At 50.4% G+C, this 19,970-nt stretch overlaps 1 protein-coding gene across 2 annotated transcripts in view; it reads right to left on the reverse strand.

The window, feature by feature from the left end:
* Nucleotides 1–1,273: 1,273 nt before the first annotated feature.
* Nucleotides 1,274–19,970, reverse strand: part of RGS9 (regulator of G protein signaling 9) — a 31,139-nt gene continuing 12,442 nt past the window's right edge. The window contains exons 8-17 of one of the 2 annotated variants that reach the window (XM_074922292.1): nt 18,515–18,596; nt 18,057–18,119; nt 11,924–11,953; nt 11,206–11,267; nt 8,820–8,933; nt 7,709–7,824; nt 6,953–7,040; nt 6,315–6,453; nt 5,213–5,298; nt 1,274–3,857 (exon numbers count right to left, since the gene is read on the reverse strand). In XM_074922292.1, the coding sequence (XP_074778393.1) occupies nt 3,686–3,857; nt 5,213–5,298; nt 6,315–6,453; nt 6,953–7,040; nt 7,709–7,824; nt 8,820–8,933; nt 11,206–11,267; nt 11,924–11,953; nt 18,057–18,119; nt 18,515–18,596 (952 nt within the window). In that variant the 3' untranslated portion in view covers nt 1,274–3,685. Of the gene's footprint in view, nt 3,858–5,212; nt 5,299–6,314; nt 6,454–6,952; nt 7,041–7,708; nt 7,825–8,819; nt 8,934–11,205; nt 11,268–11,923; nt 11,954–18,047; nt 18,120–18,514; nt 18,597–19,970 lie in introns of both variants that reach the window. The other variant, XM_074922293.1, reaches the window with a different exon arrangement.

Here is a 19,970-nt window from a genome sequence, read left to right on the forward strand (position 1 = left end):
GCGCTTTCACGGGCGCAGCTGATGCTGTTCCCACCTCTGGCTAATCACAAACTGAAATGGTCCCGGGGCGAGCCCCTCACGAGGGCGTCTGCGCGGTGCTTACCTGCTCACAGCCTTGGCGTCCGGCCGCAGCCGCCGCTCCCCCTCGCCCAGCGGCTGCACCTTCCCGTGGGGCACGGCCGGGCGCTTGGGCGAGAGCGTGGCGAAGACGGGCGAGGGCCAGCGGCCCTTCTTCAGGAAGCGGCCCAAGGAGAGGGCGGCCGCCCGGGGCCTCCCGCTGCTGGAGGGGAAGGGGCCGGGGCCAAGGCCAGGGCCAGCCCCCTCGTGCTCCCGCTCCCTCTTGGCTGGGGCCACGCTGGTGGGCGAGGGGCTGCGGGGCAGAGCCGGGGGGCCGGGGAACAGGCTGCCAGGGCCAGCAGGCAGCAATGGTGGGGTGCCGGGGCCAGCGTAGACACCCAGGCGAGGGGCCCGGCGGCATGGCTGTGGGGAGGAAAAGGAGAGAGGCTGGGTCAGGCCTGGGGAGGGGGCACACCGGTGGCTGGTCTCCCCAGCCTTGTTGTCCTTTGGAGGAGAAGGGCTGGGTGCTGCCAGGGCTGAGGGAGAGGCAGGGCTCAGCTGGGAGACAAGCCTGGGACGGTGCCCCCCTCTCCTGCAGCTCTGTCCCCCTCCCTGCCCTCCTGCAGCGGGAGAGCGGAGGTGTCGCAATTTGCCCACGGAAAGCAGCGGGGCCATCGCTACCAGCCTCAGCGGGTGCTGCTGACAGCTCCGGCCCCACACCCGCTGCGATGCTGCAGGAGACACCCGCTCGTCTCATTCCTTACAACGATTAGCTCCAGGCACGGAGGAGTCTGTTATCCCGAGAATGTGAGCTCGGGTATGAACGGCGTAACCGTGTCACACCCAGAGCACCGACGTGCTGCCTTGCTGTGGCGGTCGAGAAAGAGAAGCGTGAGCTCCAAACCCTGACAACCGGTAATACAAGCCACATCTTGTGCTGAAGCCCCCAGTGTCCCTGGCTGGTGCTGGGAAGTCTCCAGCTCAGCTAATTCAGCCCTCAGGACAAGCCCAAGTACAGATTTATCAGCTGAGGACATGCTGGGGTCCGCCCCCCCCTTTCCCAAGGACTCACTCCCAGCAGAAATGAAACGCAGCTCCAAGCATCCAAAGTGCTGAGAGCTGAGGCACAAACAGAAAACGCAGGCATGCACGGCAGAGAGATGACACGGTGAAGGATGAGCACACTGAGACAAGACAGAGAAGGATGAACTTGGTTCTTTTTTCATTTTCTACATTTATTTTTATTAGACAGATGAATGCATAGAAGCGATGGCCAAGAACTGAAACAGCATATGGCTCTGATTTCCAGTGGAAGCAAACAATTTCTTGGCTGGCACAAAGTGAAGTTCAGCTTGTACCGTGGTCACACTTTGTACCAAGCGACCTTCCTCTTCAGGGACCAAACAGCAGGGGCCGAGGAGCGGGGGCTGGGTCATGCCAGCTTATTCTGCCTGTAAGCAGAACAGAGCCAGCTTCTGCCTGCAAGTGTAGGACTGGTGTTTCACCAGCACAGTGACTCCAGAGCACGCAGCTTTAACCCATGTCAGGGGGACAGCGATGCAAAGCTGAGGTGATGAAAAATCAGAGAAAGGAATGGATAGAGAGAACATAAAAAGCAAAGCTGCAGACAGAATAGAAGTAGAATCAGAGGGACTGACTGGAACACACAGATTTGTTATTTATTATTTATACCCTGACTTGATCTTCCACATGTTACTACATACTGGCAATCCCAACGTGCTCCATGTTATACAAACTCGGAAGAGATGGTGGAGCTCATCATATCCAAGTAACTTCGGACCAACCCTGCCAAGTTCTTGAGCGTCTTTCAGTGCTCTTATATCAAGGTAGGTTGACAGTGCTCAGCATCTGACTTAAAAAAGCCTTGTGGTTTGAAGCAGATTTTTTTAAAAAAATTACAGTTTGAGCCTGCTCACCCTTACAGCACTGCAAAATTTGCCATTGCTTCCACTGGGAGTAAGAGCAGAGACTTAGCAAGCAGACCCTGACATCAGAGCAAAGGGCTCATACAACTTGGATTCAATTCCTCTAAGCAGGTTTATCACTGTTAGGTTAACAGAGGTCAGGAAAATCTCCCCAGCTCAGCTGCAAAGAGGCAGAGGCCAGTTCTGCAGAGATACCAGATCAGACCGTGTAGCCCCAATTCTGCCTCTGATAACGCCACAGGCAGGGCAAGATTCGCTCTTCAAAGCTGTTGGAACCCAGCTACCCCCTGACTATCGCCCCGTTTGCACGGCGCTGGTCTGCCTGCACCCTGTACCCGAGGGCTCCCACTCACATCCAGCTTCCTCCATCTCCCATTTCCTGTAAAATCAGACCGGGAGTAAAAACGGAACAACAATGAACAACTGTACAAACCGGAGTGAAGAAGCTTCCCGGAACTCAGTACTTCCCATGTGGTCCCTCTGCCTCCCTTAAAAAACAGGGAAGCTTTTTCTGCCCTTCCAGTTCCCTTTACTAGGCTTTCCAGACATGTTCCCACTTCTGGTAATCATCGGCCTTGTCCAGACACGCAGGGGTTTCCCAGCAAAGCCTGGAATCTCCCTGAGCTCTTTAGCACTAACGTAGTATTTTAGGTTGCCTCATTCTAAAAAGTGAAAGAAACAGAGCAAATGAAAAAAAAAAAAACAACCCAAAAAACAAACCACTACTTAAATTTAAAAATCAGCTCTTAACACCTCTATCCCGGTTCTTCCTCGCCTCTGGGCTACAAGCCAGTGACAACTGGAACTACCTCCTGTTCTTTTTTTTTTTTTTTTTGACGACAGAAAATAGAAGAGCAGGAAAAAGACAAGACAAGAGGTAGGAAGGATTTGATAAAAGAAACACAAAGCCACGGCTGCATCTCTCAAGCCCTCCTGCAGGCTCTGTACACCTGCACACCCAGCTCATCGTGTGGGGGAGTCTCAGGGGAGAGCAGAGCTCTCTGCTGAGCATCTCCAACGTGCCGGGGGAAATCGGGAGTGGCGTTAAAATTCAAACTAAACCTTCAGAAACACTCATCCTACCACCCTCACAAGAAGTGTACCCCACTCTTCTGCCTGTGGCTCCGCTGTGCTGGCTAGGAGGTGCAGGATGCTCAAAGTGAGGGGTGCACTCCTCTCAGGGGGTGCCCAGGATGAGCCCCTTGGGAGGGTGCACACCCCCCCGAGAGGACGGGCGTGCTCTGAGGGCCACCTCGCCCTGCTCCCTGCGGGGCCACCCACCTCTGCTCCGAGGAAGGCTGATTTGAACCCAAAGGACTGCGACTGCAGAGCTTTACCCTGCCTTGTGCCATCCCACCTCCTGGAGGAGCAGGAGGCAGGGAGAGGCTGCCCAACCTCGGGAGGGGGCTCGGGGAAGCCAGAAGGCATTTTCCCACTCCAGGGTGTGCAGGGAGGGAGCCGGGGCCCTGCACCCCGAGCCCGGCACGGCCAGCGGCCTGGCTCCAGCAGCACTCCCATGCCTGGGGAGTGACATCTGCTGCTGCAGGAGCCATGGCAACGTGCAGGATGCGGCTGCTGGCAGAGCCGGCCGGGGAAACCTAAAGCAGCACTGACATCTTCAGGACGGGGAGACGAAGCTCAACACCAGCCTCGGCTTGTCTTTTCCCTGCGGGGCTCAGAGCCTACTTGGGAGGTTCCTTCTTGAGCTGGCTCCTGCGATCCAGCTTGCTCATGACCTGTGTGATGTCCACGGTCGTGGCAGCTTCTCTGGCTTTGGCCTCTTCCTCCTGCTGCCTCAGGATGATGGGGCTGGGGCTGGAGCGGAGCTGACGGCGGCCAAACAGGAAAGTGGAACTGGGCAGAGTGAAAGGAAGAAGCAGCAGGGCGTTAATGAAAAGTAGAAGGGCACCAAAAACTCCCCCCTGGTAAGCAAACTTACCAGGAGGGCAAGCTCAGACACAGAGATGCACGTGCCACTGTCACCCACACAACAAGAAGGAAGCACAAACGTGGATGAGGTGGTTTAAAGCACGACCCAGTGACTCTGTCACACATCTAGAACTGCTAGAAGGGTAAAGTCAGCCCTGTTCCTGGTCCTCATGAGGGACCCCAGGGCCAGGACATTGCTCCTTTTCTTGTAAGCATTTGCACATAACTAACACTCAGTGTGAACTCAAACAACTGCCATCAGTGGAATTTTCTCTAGTGCCCTCAGTAAGATCAAGACAGCGACCAGCACGGGTGCTTCTAGTGTCTGTGATACCCCCAGAAAACACCCACTACCTGCGTCAGCAAAGCCATTACCAGCAGCAGCAGAACCAAGTGTTAAGCCACCTCTGGATGAGGTACTAGCTCTCCAGTTTAAGCAGGACGCTGGGTATCGTGTCTCCAGAACGGGCACTGACAAAAATGAAGGTAGTCACCAGGGGTCAACCAGCATCTGCCAGTGATCTTGTGATGTGTAGCTCAGGGAAAAACCAACCAAACCCCAAGCAAGTCAGCAGGAGGGTTTTTTCCACTGACTTGAAAATAGGCTTTAGATGAAACAGTAGCGTCAAAGTCCATGATTCCTCTTTCTTGCTTGCTAGGTTGAGGAGTGGAAGAGGAACAGAGAAAGAAGCACCACCCAGTCTGGCTGACACCGCACGCTCAGCTTTAAGAAGCAACTGCAGTTCAAACGGCCTAAATTCATCTTGGCTGGGAAAAAGCCATTTCAAGCCTGCCTCTTCTAAGGCCACCAACCTCATGCCAGCAGCCACCTGCAAGTAAGATGCTGTTTGTTCTGCTGCAGCTGCTGTCACCTTGGCCTCACAGGGGTTAAGTGGCTTTGTCCGGGCAGAGCTGAGCAGACCTCAGGGTGGCAGCCAGCGTTTTAGGGGGGGAAAGAGGCTTCCCATGCCCAGTACACTGTGCTCTCTCCTTCCAGGAAAGGAGCTGTGATCAATTCAACAATCACAGCCTTTCCAAAGAGACCCAACAGACGAGGCAGCCGAGCAATCATCAAGTCAATTCTGACTGCACACAAGCCACTTCCAAAGGCTCATAAATAAACAGCATAATCAGTCTCAAAGCAAAGCATCTTTTTAGCGAAAAATTTTATTTAATTAAGTGAACATCTAAATCATAGTAATTTTGCTGCAACTCAAGCTTTTTCTACCCTTGCTACAACAAGAAAAACAAAACCCACAATTATATCCAGTTTCACTTGCCTTTTTTTGACAGTCTCTTGTGGCACAACAGCCTTGGCCAGCATTTCCTTGTATACTGGAGACTTTAAATAGCGGCCATAGGAGTCCTACTAGGAGGAAAAAGGAGAAACTGGTAGTTATGGGCTGCAAACACCCTTATTAAAATCACCACCAAATACAGCTGCTCAGGAGCCACAGCGGCTGGGAACCAGATAATCTCCCCCAGCAGCCCAAGGGACTTTGCATCTTTCAGGCAAATGTAGCTATTTAAACCAATAGCCTTTCATCTTGGTGTAAAATTCCCAGGACTTCCATCTCACAGTCAAGCTTCCCAGGTAAGATCCAGACCAAAAGGTCTGAACTGAGCTTAGCTCAGGCCAGTGGTGTCTCACAGTCGCTGTAAGGTGAAGCGCTCGTGTTTCAGGAGCTGAATTTTTCAACAACTGGCAAAAATCAGTATAGCTGTGCTGCTTTCAGTGTCAACGTGCATCAGCTGCTGCTCTGGCCCACAATGCTTCTTCCTTCTAAGTGCATTTGGTATCGCTCAGAAGGAGGAGGAGTTACAGGTGATTTGTGGTCACCCTGATCTAATGAAAGCCATGCAGTCTGCTGCATCAGTCAGGCCTAAAAAAGCACACTCATCAACAAAACTGCAGAAAAATGTCTGAAAAAACACAGTGAAACCTGAGATGGGCCACGTCTGGTTACACTCTTGGTACAAAACTCACGCAGTTGTATCACAATTACTACTCTCTTTCCCATCCACTGCTGGAATCCAGCTGGATACAAGCATCCCACCACAGGGATACCTGATGTGGCACAGAGTGGTACTGAGTAAAGCTAAAAGATTTGTTCGAGCTCTGAATAAGCTGGTGGCCAAGCTGGTATTAGAAAGTAGGAGTTCCAGCAGACACTTGACTCCCACCTCCTTGGGGACATGGCTGCCTTAGAGGGAAGAAGCAGCAGCAAAATACAAAGGTTTGAACCAGTGCTTGCTTAAGTCAGGAAATTTGAGGGATTTTCAAACAAAGGTCACTTGAAAGTGACAGCTGATAGCACACAAAAGCACCAAAAGGCCCAAAGAACTGGAATCCCCCTAAGGCTTTGGAAACAAATAACAAACCTTTTTCATCAGCATGTAAATGTGGGTCTGAGCAGCATCTAAAACATAACGATGAGGGTGCTGGAGACCTTTGACAGTGATGCCCATTGTTGTGCCATCAATATTAATCCAGCGCCTTGCTCCTGGAGCCAGGAAGAGCCTGCAAGGAGGAGGAATCAACAGTGCCATTAACAGCTGGAGAATTCCCAGAGATCCCTCTGTCTATGCATGAAAGGAAAAGTCCCTTCAGCTCCCCACTACAATTTGCTGTCCTGATCCTGGCCAGTCAATCTCCTCTTCAACAGCACAACATGCAGTCACTTCCTCTTGCACTGTTAGCACACGATACAAACCAAATTTTAGCCCACTGGAAGCACCTCCTTGTGGCAGCCCCAAGATCTTTGCTATTCCACACCCCTATTTAAATTACATGCTAAGACTTAAATGTAATAGTGGAGAACGGAAAGGAAAAGTAACTATATAACAAAACAATACTTATGCTTTCATCTTCAAAAAGCTCCTTTCCTACGTGGGGACATAGGACAGCTACATTTGATGACAGCTACAAAGAAAAGTCTGGGGAATAAACCGTTTCAAGAATGACAATATGTGGATGGTGATGTACAAAGAGTTTAAGAATGTAAAGTTGTCACACTCACTTGTAAATTTCTTCAGCTTTTTCTTTGACCTTGGACTGGTCTCCATACTTGAGATCCTCACAGGCTTCCCAGAAACTCAGATTCTCCCCTGCGTAACAAGGACACGGTCAGCAGAGAGCGAAACTGAGGGATATGCAGTCCCACTTATTAACTCCTAAACTGAATTTGTTTGACTCGACACATGTTGGCCCCAATTCAGTCTCTCCAATTCTTACAGCCACCTGGAAAAATCCCTTTGAGGCCGAAGGAGGAAAACTGCCTTCCCCTGCTCTCTGCTCGCCGACATCTGCAATATCTGCATATTACACCTGGCTCTGAGGAAGGATTTCTGTGCAGAAGGGGCTGTTGGGCGTTGGAATGGGCTGCCCAGGGCAGGGGGGAGTCCCCGGGATCCCTGGAGGGGTTGAAGAGTCGGGCTGAGCCAGCGCTGAGGGATCTGGGGGAGTTGGGAACGGTCAGGGGGAGGGTCATGGTTGGACTGGAGGAGCTTCGAGGTCTTTCCCAACCTTGATGATTCTGCAATTCTGTGAGTTTGTGAATCCAGCTTGCCTGGGAGCTGCCCCCCCTGCACAGGGACTGCCCTGGCCTGTATTTTGTGTCCTGGGCCACTAGATGGTATTGCACGCTCTGGCTGCACAGCCACTGCCTCCAGAGTCACTTCTACTGCTTTTACTTTGTGACTTTGTCATCCTCCCAGCTCGCAGCACCTGCTGTGTGGCCTAGGCAGGGACACAGCCCGAGACGCAGCAGACCCACCGCTGAACTCCTTCCTCAGGAAGAGCTGGAAGTTCTGCCGACCTTTCGGGTCCCGTATCAGCTCGTTAAAATTGAAGGCCCATCGCTCCACACGCATTCTGGTGGGGACTTCCACCCTGCACAGGTTGAAAACAAACAGCACTGCCAGCTTCATCTGGCCCATCTAATTGGCAGATTAATTAAAACCAAAATGCCCTTTGCCGGAATGCCAAGAGACTTCTCAGCACTCTCCGTTTTCCAGAATGCTGTAATGAGCTCCTAAAGTCAGCCCACTAAGTAAGCCATAATTAAGCAACTTGGTACACAGTGGGATGAGGATTTATCTGGGATTTATACTGCTCTCACAGTGACAGCCCAGCTTTGCCGGAGGTTTGACTCAGTTCCGTTTTGGAGGAGGCACTGGTTGTTGCCCAGAGCTTTGCTTCTTATGAAAGCGTTCTCTGAAGGCATCCTTCGGGGCTGTCTAATGGGATATTATCACTCTAACAGGATTGCTGGTCTCAGATGAGAACCAGTAATATGTTGTATGCTTCAAGCCCAGAGATGTCACTGTATAATTAGCAAATACTATCTGAATGGAGAACCAAGGGAAACCTCAGAGAAGAGATGGACTGCCAGTTCGTGCCTTCAAACCAAACTCTCTCCTAAGAAAGCAGCCTGTGGTTTGTGCAAAGACCAAGGGCCAGTAATTGAAACCTGAATTGCTACCCATTTGCAGCACCTAACTTAACAAAGTTAACACTAAACCAAGTGCTTTATGTGAGCATAACTGGTTATATTCCATTCTTGTGCTGGCAAAAGTGGACTTCTCTCACCCAAGTGGAGGATTGGGCCCATTCAGCAGGGGCTGAGTGCATCCTCCCATCATCAGTTTTGTATTTATGTAACGTTAAGGAAGGTTCCACCTGAGGAAGATTATGCTGGAAGTTCAGCGCAGAGTATTCCCAAGAGAGTTTCTTCAGCATGGCCAAGCTGTGTCAGGAAGGGAACACTTCCCTGCTCATGATCAGAGACCAGCTACCATGATGAAATCCATGGTTCCCTTTTCTGATTTCTATCACCATAAACATCAGTGTAAACCACAAGCTGGCAAGAGACTGCAAATACATACAGTTTTGCATTGAGATCCCAGAAGTCAGCGTCATCTGTTATCCAGGGGTTGCTGGGGAGACATCCAGACAGGATAGGATCATTGGAGAGGAACTGCTCAGAGTACTTCACCAGCCTGCAAGGAAATCCAACAAGATCAAACTATTAATTTGCAATTAATTTGCGTTACAATCAAATAAAGATAGCACAGGCTATAGGTATCTTCAGAGGTGCACCTCTAACAGCACGGGGACCTGGAACATAGCCCTGCCTTACTAGAAAAATTGATTCATCAGCTCAGTTAATCTTTTCCATTTCCCAAGCAGTAATCTCCTGGTTGTCTCTCAAAGCAGCAATTTTGCCAGCTCAAATGCTGGGAGATACCAGACTTTCTTCCAACACCTCCTTTTGCCTCTTCAAGGAAGTGGGACTAAGCCCCCAAATGTTTTCTGTCTCCTTCTCCAGCCAACTGGCAAAGGCCTGATCCTGCACCGTTCTGTGCCACGCGCTACAGAGAGGGAAGAGCCAAAGAAGAGGAAAGTGAGCACTGCGTTTGTTCTCCACAGCCTTCCCACGGGGCGTGGGAGAGCCCCGGGAGAGGTGAGGGAGTGCTGAGGGCACATCACAGCTTCTCCTCTCCTCCGCTCACCTACCGCATGGCTCATGCCTCTGCAAATGGCTCTGAGGGCTTGGCACAAAGCAAAAATGTCTGGTTCCTGCTAGGATAGAGACAAACACTTCTCCTACCTTCTAAGTTGGCCAGACTTGTAATTACAACCGATTTCACTAATGTCCTGGAATTTTAGCTTTCTCCTCCCTTTTTCATTCTTGAAAAAATCATCTGGTTTCTGCATTTAAAATTCCTTCCAGGCCCAACTGCTTTCATGTGCTCAAAGCTGGGGAGTGCACTGTCCAAGGGCCCATTGCTAACAGGCACCTTGGCACAGATCCTGCAATTATAGAATGCTACTCACAAAGCATACCACAGGTTTGGCACAGAAGGACTCGATCCTATCTTCTCACTGGAAATGCCAAGGCGTTCCAGCACCCACTTTATTCACTCCAATCCATATATTCTAATCAAGCTACAAATCTAAACCTGTCAACTCAGGTAACGTCGCTCCGTCCTTTTAACGATTAGTGCTTTGCAGCTCCTCCTAAATCAATGCAATGCTCTGACACATGCACACTCTCTAGTTGTTCTTCATGTACTCATCAATAACAATTTGATTTCGACCCAGTTCTGCAGCTGAGATGGAGATCCAAATTTCCTGAGGATTTTTTGATCTAGGTGATAGGCATTATCCCATCAGAGGACCAGAACTGAGTGAGAAGCTCTAATGCCAAAAAAACCACAAAATACCTGGAAGGCAGCCAGGTGTCCTCAGGTCCAGCTCAGAGTTTGGAAAATTAAGGCAGGAGAGTTTTAAGTGACCTGGGAGTCAGTGACAGATGAAATGAGCAGAACTGCTGGTACCTTGCGAGTTCTGGTTCTCAGAAGACAGCACTGCTTCCCAGACTCCTCCTCCTCTTTCATCCATCCACAACTGCCTTCTCCCAGGGAACAGGCCTGAGCACCTTGTTTATTTTAGACTTGATATGAATCTCTGGGTGGCAATGACTATGTAAAACAGACTGGAGGTAGGGACTGCACCTCCAGGCAACTGGCCAGCTCATAAGGTTCCAGGTAAGAAATGCCTGTGGCAAACACACTAATGGCTAATGCTAGGACTAGGAGCTTTGCACGTAATTGGCTTCATCAAGAATCTGATCAGGAAACACTCCCACTGAGAAGTGGAATTGCTAATTGCTTGGACATTCATGGAGAGGGCTGTGTTCCTTCACAATACAGAATAACCAGAGACTTCCCCAGCCCTGCTGCCTCCTGGTGAGTATCACCATATGAGCAAGAACATGTGCTGGGGCTGAATCCAGCCCAGCAGGCTGGGGACTAGGGACAGGAGGGTCACTCTGTCTCCACTGGTTATTGATACCACGCAGGAACAGGCACAGGACACTCTGCTGCACCCTCACAAGGCAGCCTCCACGCAGCTGCTTTTCCAGAGCTGTGCTGGGTCCCAAGCACCATAATCTAGCCCTGATCAGTCTGAACATCTCTTGATTTCGGCGAGAATCTCAACCGGGAGGCTGCTCTGCAGACAGACAGCAAAGCTCTCCTTAGCTCCAGGGAACCCTCTTCATCACGGCTGGGGCTCTGATCCCTCCTCTGCCTTGTGTCTCCTGGCCCCAGCAACACACAGCCCAGACAGCACAAACACTGCGTGTGGCCACCACATGGATTCCCCCGACTGACTAACCAGCTGCCAGAACAGAGAGCTTCATCATCTCATTAGGAGATAAGCACTGAAGACTAACTAACATGTGGACAGGAGGAAATCAGGACTTACCCTCCAAGAGAGACAGAAGATTTCACTCTGGTCTTCATGATGGCCTGCTGATAGTACATGATCTGCGAGGGATCAGACAAGTCCATGGTTAGGAGCATGGAGACATGAAGACAAGGCTGTCTCTGAACCTCAGACGTGCCCTCTGCCAGGTAGTGAGGCTCACTACAACACGGGCTGCTTCCTCCCTCATTACTGGATGTCCAAGGAATCAGAGAATCCCTGAACTGTCTTAGTAAAACGGCCGTTTTCACTGAGCTTATGGCAAACGTCAGAAGAGCATTTTGCAATGTGCAAGTAATTAAAAAGCACTCCCCATGCTATATAAAAATTGGATAACAGCCACCATTCTAGGCACCTACAAATGCTCTGGATGATTTAGCATGTAATTATCATTGATCCTTGGCTGTCTCGGCACTGGCGCCACTGGATGTATCTCCTGTGATTTCCCCACCACTGATTTTGATCTATTTGATTTTAGCCCTGGTGTCTGTCCTTGCTTGAGCTTTCCCGTCACTGGGAGAGGAGCTGGCTGCCCGCAGTGGGAGGTGCAGAGGCAGGAAAGCTCCTGAAAGCTCCATGAGGCAGAGACTCTGCCAGCCAAACCCAGGCATTTTTAAAACTATTCATCCCCTGCAAAGGGGGCTTGGAGCCCCCATCAACACTGATATAAGTGATACATACAGGATAAACACCTCCAAGTGAGGGAAGGACCACTTACCTCTCTCCTGTAAAAGGCTATATTTTTTTTCTGTAAAATAAAAAAAACAAAACCCATTAAAGTGGGGTGGGTGCTTTCACTCATCTCTTTTTTTTTGAGACATGAAAACACCGTTGCAGGGCTGCCGTTGTGCAGTGCTCTCCAATTAATTCTCATTACAATTAAAATCAAACACAGCAGCTCAGCTAATCAGGGTATCATCAAAGCTAAGAGCATCCACACACCGTAAATCGTTCCATTAGCTGTATTTACTGTTTAGCATTGCTTCTTCCATCACAGGCTGCCTGTACGCCTTCAATTAAGGGGTTGTTCTAATGGAGCTAAAATAGATTCATTTACGAGACACAGATTAGATCATTCAATATTAGCTAAAGAAGACAGGAACCAACACATTGCAAAATATAAACACCACAATTAAAAGCCTCAGAAGCAGTATCTGCTGTGCAAAGGGTGCTTACGTTGTGATTTGAATAACTCAGCCTGTGTTACATGTCATCCACAAATGAGCAAGCAATTGGAGGCAAGAACTTAACTGCAGGGTGTTTATTCACACAGCTTCCTTTGAAGCACAGTTAGTGTGAAATAAACTTGGGGGAGAAGGAAAGACAGGCCCAGCCAGGGATGCCCCCAGCAAGCCTTTAGAGGGTTCCAGTTCTGCACCTCCCATTTTAGCCAACAAAAGTCACACCACTAATCTGCAGCCCAGAATTATCCCCTCAAACTAACCCCGCGGCAGACATGGGTCTGCAGAGTGCAGTCTGTGAGCGACGAGGGATGAAGCATTCCGTACTGAACGCCACAGGCAGCCTGCTGCTCCCAGAAGAACCTGCACCCTGAGCTGCCACTACTTTGGGGAAGCCAAGACGCTCTCCCAGGGGACCATCGTGGGGACACTGATGCAGATCTGGTTTTGCATTTTACCCATCATCACTAGGCCTGCTCAGGAGGGAGAAACTGTTCTCTGTATGGAAGAAAAATACGCATATTTTGGTGAAGCTTGGTTGGTTTTGTGAGGGCACACTCACCATTTCAGCAGCAGGGGCCAGACATGCAGCAGATCAGCCAATCTGTACAGCACTACCCTGAAGCCAGCCCATCCGATCCTCACACAAACCTTGCCTGGCCAGCGTGGTACTGACAGAAATCCTCCCTGTGGCACTGCACGGGGAGGAAGCTTCTGCTGGAAATACCACAACCAGCTCTGAACGACTGCCGTGCACATCACCTCAGCGGGGACAAACAGGAAAGCAAACAGAAGCTGCACGAGCAGCGATGCTCTGCTGGCCACACACAAGGAACTGTGTGCAAGGTGGGACCGGCTGACACATCAAGGGGGAGAAAAAGCTCTTGGACAACAGGATCATTGGGCACAGGGCTGCACAGCCTCCCTTGCTGATTGAAAGGCTCCTGGGGCATCTTATAAATGATGGAGGACACATGGACTAGGGAAGAGCTTTCCATCTTTCTCTGCTCTTAGCTGCACCCCTGATGCCAGGTCAGCTTCCATGCAGACACCATGTCTTGCATCTATTTCTACAGTGTCATCATCGTTTCAGATAGCTTGTAGAAATAGAAGGGAAAAAACAAAAAAATGTCAGCTGCTTGCGCAGAGACATTCACTGCATTTACTGTCCTAGAAGTATCCTCTTCAGAGAACTTTGTTTCTGTTTCAGGTTAGCTATTTCCTGCACAATAGGAGTTCCCGATCTCCTCGGGGAACCCGAGATACAAACCAGGCCCCATCAGATTTACAAGTGCCAGCTGAACTGTTCCATCTGATGGAACTGAAGTGTGGCTAGGGCATTTACTTTAGGAAAGTCAACACACTCAAATCATTAGATGGTTTGAAAAGGCCCCTGATTTCTTCCTCTGTTTTGACAAGTGGGTGCCTGGGACAGGCCTGGTGCAGTGGGGCGAGGAGAGGTGGATGCTGGCAGAGCAGCTTGAAGGCGGCTCACGTGGTAGTAAAGTTGTGTTCTCTTCTACAGGGGTCTTAGAGGCAGACAACACACCACACACACACGAGACAAACAGCTGGTGGGAAAGAGAAAAAGAACACAGAAAGTTAAATGTTACATGGAGCAAGAAAGGCATGAATTAAAATGCCATCACAACAGACAAATTATATGTCAGTGAGTAAAAATCAAAGCTAATGCCATGTCTGCAAACAAGGGAAAATTTTCTTTTTTTCCAAGTGCATCCTAAATGATAGATCCCCTCCTGTCACAGCCTGAGCATGTAGGTCAGCCCTCTGGAGAGCTGGTCCTGGGAAAACCAGGGGGGCTGTGGTGGGGGGCTGCAGGGCGGGGAGGGGATTTGCCAAGGCTTGCACAGAGAAGAGGGCTCTGGCATGAAAGGGCTGAGCACCACTGAGTGGTGGCACACGCTGCCCTGCAGCCGAACCAAAGAGGAGCCCAGCACTGAACACCCTCCTGAGGGCTGCAGGTGCTGGCTGTGCTCAGCCCTTTCCAGTTCTCAAATCCAGAGTAACTGGGAAGGATCTCAGCTATTTCACCCCAGAGCTGCACATCATTTCATTTGTCTTTCTCCCACAGTGCTCCTATGACCAGTTTCCAGTTTTGCTGCTGGAACAAGCAACCCTGAATACTCTGTGTCCTGTCGAGTGCTGGCAGTTGTCCCCACCATCCTACCCAGCCTCACCCCCTGCTACTGACAGCAGCAATGCCAAAGTGCCCTGTACCACCCACCCACCCTCCCTCATTTGGAAGGAAATAATATTTGGAACAAGAGAGCCATTTCTCATAATGAGATTAATTTTGCAATGCCCTTAACGAATGACTTATCGCAATTACTGCGGATAAGCTTCCTAGCCCTGCAGGCTTCAAATCAAAATGGCAATTAGTGAAAGACCTCGGTGTGGCTCAGGCCAGCGCCATGTGCTGTTAAACATCCTCCTCCCCGAGACACACAGCAGCACTGGGACACCCTGCATGGCCTCGTCACACCCCGCTGCCACCAGCCGAGCACTCCCCACGCACGCAGGCAGCGGCTGCAGAGCTCAGCTGGGAGCCAGCCGGGACCTGCTTGAGCCCTGTGTCTGGAGCCGATCCACATGGCTGAAGCCACGAGCTCCTGCAAGAGCTGGGCCGTCTAATTTCCAGCTAACCATTCGTACAGACCTCTGCTCTCAGCGTGAGTCTTCCTCACCACATTGTGGAGATAACAATCATTATGTTTTCAACCTTCTGGCCACCATTCAGTGGTCACAGAGGCCATAAACAGCTGGACAACAGCTTGTGTCTGTGCGCGCCCAGATGGAGTTTGAAGGCCACTGTCATCCAGAGCTCATCTTGGGCCAGGGCACTGCAAATCACACCCTCGCTCTGCCCCGAAAGCCGCAGTGCTCCTGTCAGCAGCTCAACAAGCTGCGAGGGCAACCCCGGGGATCCTGCGCGAAGCACCAGCCCTCGAGCACGGGGCAGTGCCGGCACAGCTCAGCCTCCCTCCAGAGCTCACCGTCCTGCAGCCAGAGCAAAGCACCCCTGGGCACGGCCTCTCTGACCCCGCAGTGGCAAAGAGCACTCCGGCACGCACACAGCTCTGCTCCGCACACACCCACACTCCTCGCGGGTGCAGACGTGAGCCCTTCCCTACGCACAGCCAGCTGGAGCCCGCACGCCAGAGGCAACTCTGAGTCCAGCGTAAGACCATCTCAGCATGCATCTCCACTGCTGGTGCTCCCAGCCCAGCATCTGGAAGCCAGATCTGTAACAGTCCACATGCTCAGTTTCGTTCAAATGGCCAGTTTTCCCCTATCTTATTTGCTTCTGATTCTGTTTCAAAAGATGTGACAGATGCAGCACAAGTTACGCGTTTATCAGGCAGCCAAACCGACAGAGACTTAAGAAACGAAAAGCCACCAATGACTACGATGACCTCTGGCTGATTTGTTGTGTACAACAAGCCAGGGCATTTCATTCAGTAGCCCCTGAATCCAGCACGGTGATTTCTGGCTAAGCTAAAGCACCTTTCAGAAAGACTCTCTGGTTATAGAAGGCAGCAAAAGCTGAGTGTGTCCCCGAAGGTGAGTCAGCGGGCTCTGGCAGTTGCCTGGTAACTCTCTAAGCTGTGAGGCTCAATCATGAGCTTGAGACCTGGGTAACAAAAGGCTAAAGCATCTCTTAATTAGCTGTTCAATGGATGGCTACTCCTGCCTTACTCCTCCTGCCCAGCTACAGCTCCTAACTCATTATAACCGGGAGGGATGCCCATGGGTCAGTAATAAAAGTCCCTTTCAAAGGAGTTCGATGTTTGGCTGAGCAGCTGTTTACCCCCAGAGGACTCAGTTAAGGAGGGAACAGCCCACCAAAGGGTCTGGGGCAAGTGAGAGATGTTCATGCTAATATCAGCTTCAAAGAAGTCATTCTGATGTCAGAAATTAATTGTCACCAGGAATATTTTCTTGCTCAGCTGTCAAGATAAAGGACAACTAATTGGCCAACAAAGTGAAGCTACATTGAGCAGGAACAGAGACATAAATCAAATAAATGGGCGCTGGATTCACACGCTCATACTCTGCTCTCGTCATTTCACCTCTGTCAGAGCCAGAGGCTGGGACCACAGAAAACATCAATAAAACTCTGCACTGTCTTCAGCAGGGATGAGATACAGCCAACAAAGCACAGTCCAGCTCAGCATTTACCAACAGAGCTTGGGCCATCCCTTCTGCTCACCAAAGGCTGTTGAGCCACAGGTGTTTGTAGGGCAGCCTGCAGAAATTAAAAAAAAAAAAAAAAAAAAAAAGCTGCTAGTCCAAACGTGGCTCTATGTGTGGGCTTTCAACTGGCTCGTGTATTGTCAATCACTTTCAAAAGCAAAAAGAGGAGCAAGAAGAACCTTCCCTCTTCAGCTCAGCCTCCAGAGAGAAGGCACAGCTCAGAGACCAGCTTAAAGGACAAAGGCAGTGAAGTCACCCTAAAGCTGGTGTCCTTTGGCTCAGGCTCTCCTTGGAGTCTCTGCTGATGGAGGGCAACAACCACCTCATGTCCAGGGTGGGAACTGAACAGAGATCACTCAGCTCACTTCCTCTGTGCTGCCAAGCAGCTGGCAGCTGGCTTGGGGCTTTCAGACCGTCTGCAAACCTGAAATCTCCTTCCATGTCAGCTGTAAAAATGTGGGCGAGAAGTTGGCTTACTCCTCTTTTCCATCTCTCTCCCTTTCTACCGCTCCTTTTCTCTTAAAAGGCTCTAAGCAGCTGCTGCTTAGAGCAAGAAAAAAATAAAATACACCCCAACCCTACATTTTGCTCATTTTCAGTCTCTATAGCAACAGAACACAGTTGGCCAAAGCAATTATCCTGCCTCTGGCTGTTGAGATGTTTAAAGGCTGTTACAAAAGTAAGAAGTTGTGGGAATACAGTGAGTGTGATCACAGTAACATTTACATGTAATTGCCCAGAGAGGCTCTGACTTCAATTCCAAATGAACACCGTTAAGTGCACAAATACAGGATCACTTAAAAGTACTGAAGGAGAAAGAGAAGAGCAGCTCCACCTCCTCATCCACTGACTGCATTTGGCCTGTTGTGGACTCTGAACCAGTCCCACCCGGTTACAGCCTCCACAGTCTCAGTTCATTAATTCCATTTCTTGATAGTCTAGCTACACAATATGCATTTTCAGGCACCATTTTGTGTCTCCTACCCACCACACAATCTTCTTGCCACAGCTCACCCTTTTGGAGGTATTACGTAATTTTATTCTAAACCTGGATCTTTCCTTTGATCCTTTAGGCCCCACACAGTTCCTTCAACACTAACAAAAAGGCAGCAACGAGCATCTGGAAATAGAGGATTCCTTAATTCAGTTTCACCAGCAAAGAAAACATGTCCTGTAGCTAAGCACTCACACTAACTGGTGTGGCAAGAAAGCTGACAAAGGATTGTCAAGCCAAAAGAAGCTGCCAAAGCCTATTTTGAGGGCCCCACCCCACTGTACAATGAGGCGGCTTCAGCCTCTGGCCTGTTTGGCTGCCACAGCTGAGCTGACTCTCTCAGCCTGCAGTGCCCAAGAATCAACAGTCCCAGGGACACTGTCTGGGTCCTCCTAATAAAATTCAGTAGGTGTGAAAAAAAAAACCAAACAAACCAACAAACCCTGTCTCACCTGGTTTACCTTATTTTCACTGGGATCCGTTACACGGTCTAATCCGTACTCGAGGACGTCTAGCATGCCGGGCTGTTATGAACAAGAAACAGCAATATCTTTGTAAATCATTTGTTTTAAAGTCTGTGGTTCACACAAATGCATGAGGAGTCCCTCATGCCCCACTGGGCTCCGCTGCCATCAGCTCCCCACCTGCAGTGCTCCAGGGATGCTCTGCCCCCCAAATCTGGGAACGCTCCCCTCAGAGCACGGGGTGCTGCAGCCAGACCTCCCTCCCTTGCACCTTGGAGAGGAACCAAGGAGAAAGGTTTGGACTCAGGGCAGGCCCGGGCTGACCCCTTCCCTGATGAGAAGCTACAGGGTGCACAGCCCGAGGCCATGCCCTCGCGTGTGGGAGTTTGCCCCAGGTGGCTGCAGGGAGGGCACCACCGAGGCACTAAAGCCACACACTGACATCCTCTACTTACGGGAGTCCGGTTCACAAGCCAGTAGGCTCTCTCCTGGCAGTCCAGGGCATACCTATCCGCCTTCTTCCGCTCCTTCCCCGCCCTGCAAAGCCAAGAACAGGATTTGACTCTACCAGGGGAATTCAATGAATATTGCTCTCCTGAAACGAGTGGGACAAGAAAGGGGACACACACCTCCAGCCTCCCCTGCCCCGGTGGTCCCTGCCTGACTGCACGATGCTCCTGACCACATCTTACCCCAGCTAATTCTGGACTGCAGACCGTGCTGCTCACATGGCCACACATGACCATAGCTTTTGAGAAATCATCATCTTCCTGAGCTCAGCTGGGAGCAGACACATCCTCTTTTGATTAGACAGACAGCCTTTCCATAGCCTTACGCTAACAACCCGCCGCTTGCGGTCAGTCCTGCTGCCTCGTGTTTATCCATCTGCAACGTCCCCGGGCAGTATCTGAGAACTGCCACGCAGAGATACATCCCGGACACGTCTCGTCCCTGTCTCGCAGTAAAAGGGGGAATTTCTCACAGGAACGATATGAAAATGGTACCAAGCAGCGTTCCCAGGCACTAAACCCCAAATCACCTCAACTATTAAATAGAAGAGGCACTAGCATGGTTTGGGCTTGGACCAACTAATTCTTTCCCAGACAAGTCCTGGGCACAATCTGGGACTTAGCAGGGGCAAGGGAGCATTCCCAAAAGGTTGTTTGCATGTGGCCACCCTGCTGTGGTTAACAGGGTGGATGTGAGTTGTTCTGCACTGGTCTGCCCCAGCAGCACCATCAAACAGCCTCAGACGTGTTTAATCTACCAGTTCAGACACAGTCTCAGTATCTAACTTTAAAACTGCATTTGGCATCTCTTAGCCTAAGTCTGACCTCAATTTACAAGAACAACAGTCTCGTGTTTAATGAGACAGTTATCTGATGAGCTGTATTCTGACGACTTGGCTACCATCCCAGTGAAGACAGAAATGCTGCTGAACAGCAGAGGCAGTGCCTGCCACGCTGGGAGGTAAAAAAGCTAAAAGGAATCCCCAGAGGTAGGAAAGATCCTATCTCCAAAGGAGTAATCCCATCTCACGTTCACTAACTTTCCTGCGAATTTGAAGGATTCAGCTCCTAAAATCAAGTAATTTTGGCTGGGTGCCTAAGTATGCATTTCAGAGTTTTCTCCAGAAGTCCCTGCTGGGAACATTTACTGCTTCTTGATTCAGGCCGTTCAGTTCAGCTGTGAGACATGTGTAAGCAATAACTGAACCAGACCAGTAACAGCTCCTAAGTCCAGTGGCCTGATCCACAAATGCTCATGGACAACCCTGAGCTAAAAGCAGCTGTCTCCAACGGGAGCTTGCACGCTGCAGCATCAGACCCCGGCTTGCTCAGGGAGTCACATCAGGTGCAAAATCTAAATCTCCCCTTGCACATTTACGCATGTGCAAAAACCTTTTGCAAA

The sequence above is a fragment of the Athene noctua genome, chromosome 18 (assembly GCF_965140245.1).
Source record: "Athene noctua chromosome 18, bAthNoc1.hap1.1, whole genome shotgun sequence".
NCBI lineage: Eukaryota > Metazoa > Chordata > Aves > Strigiformes > Strigidae > Athene > Athene noctua.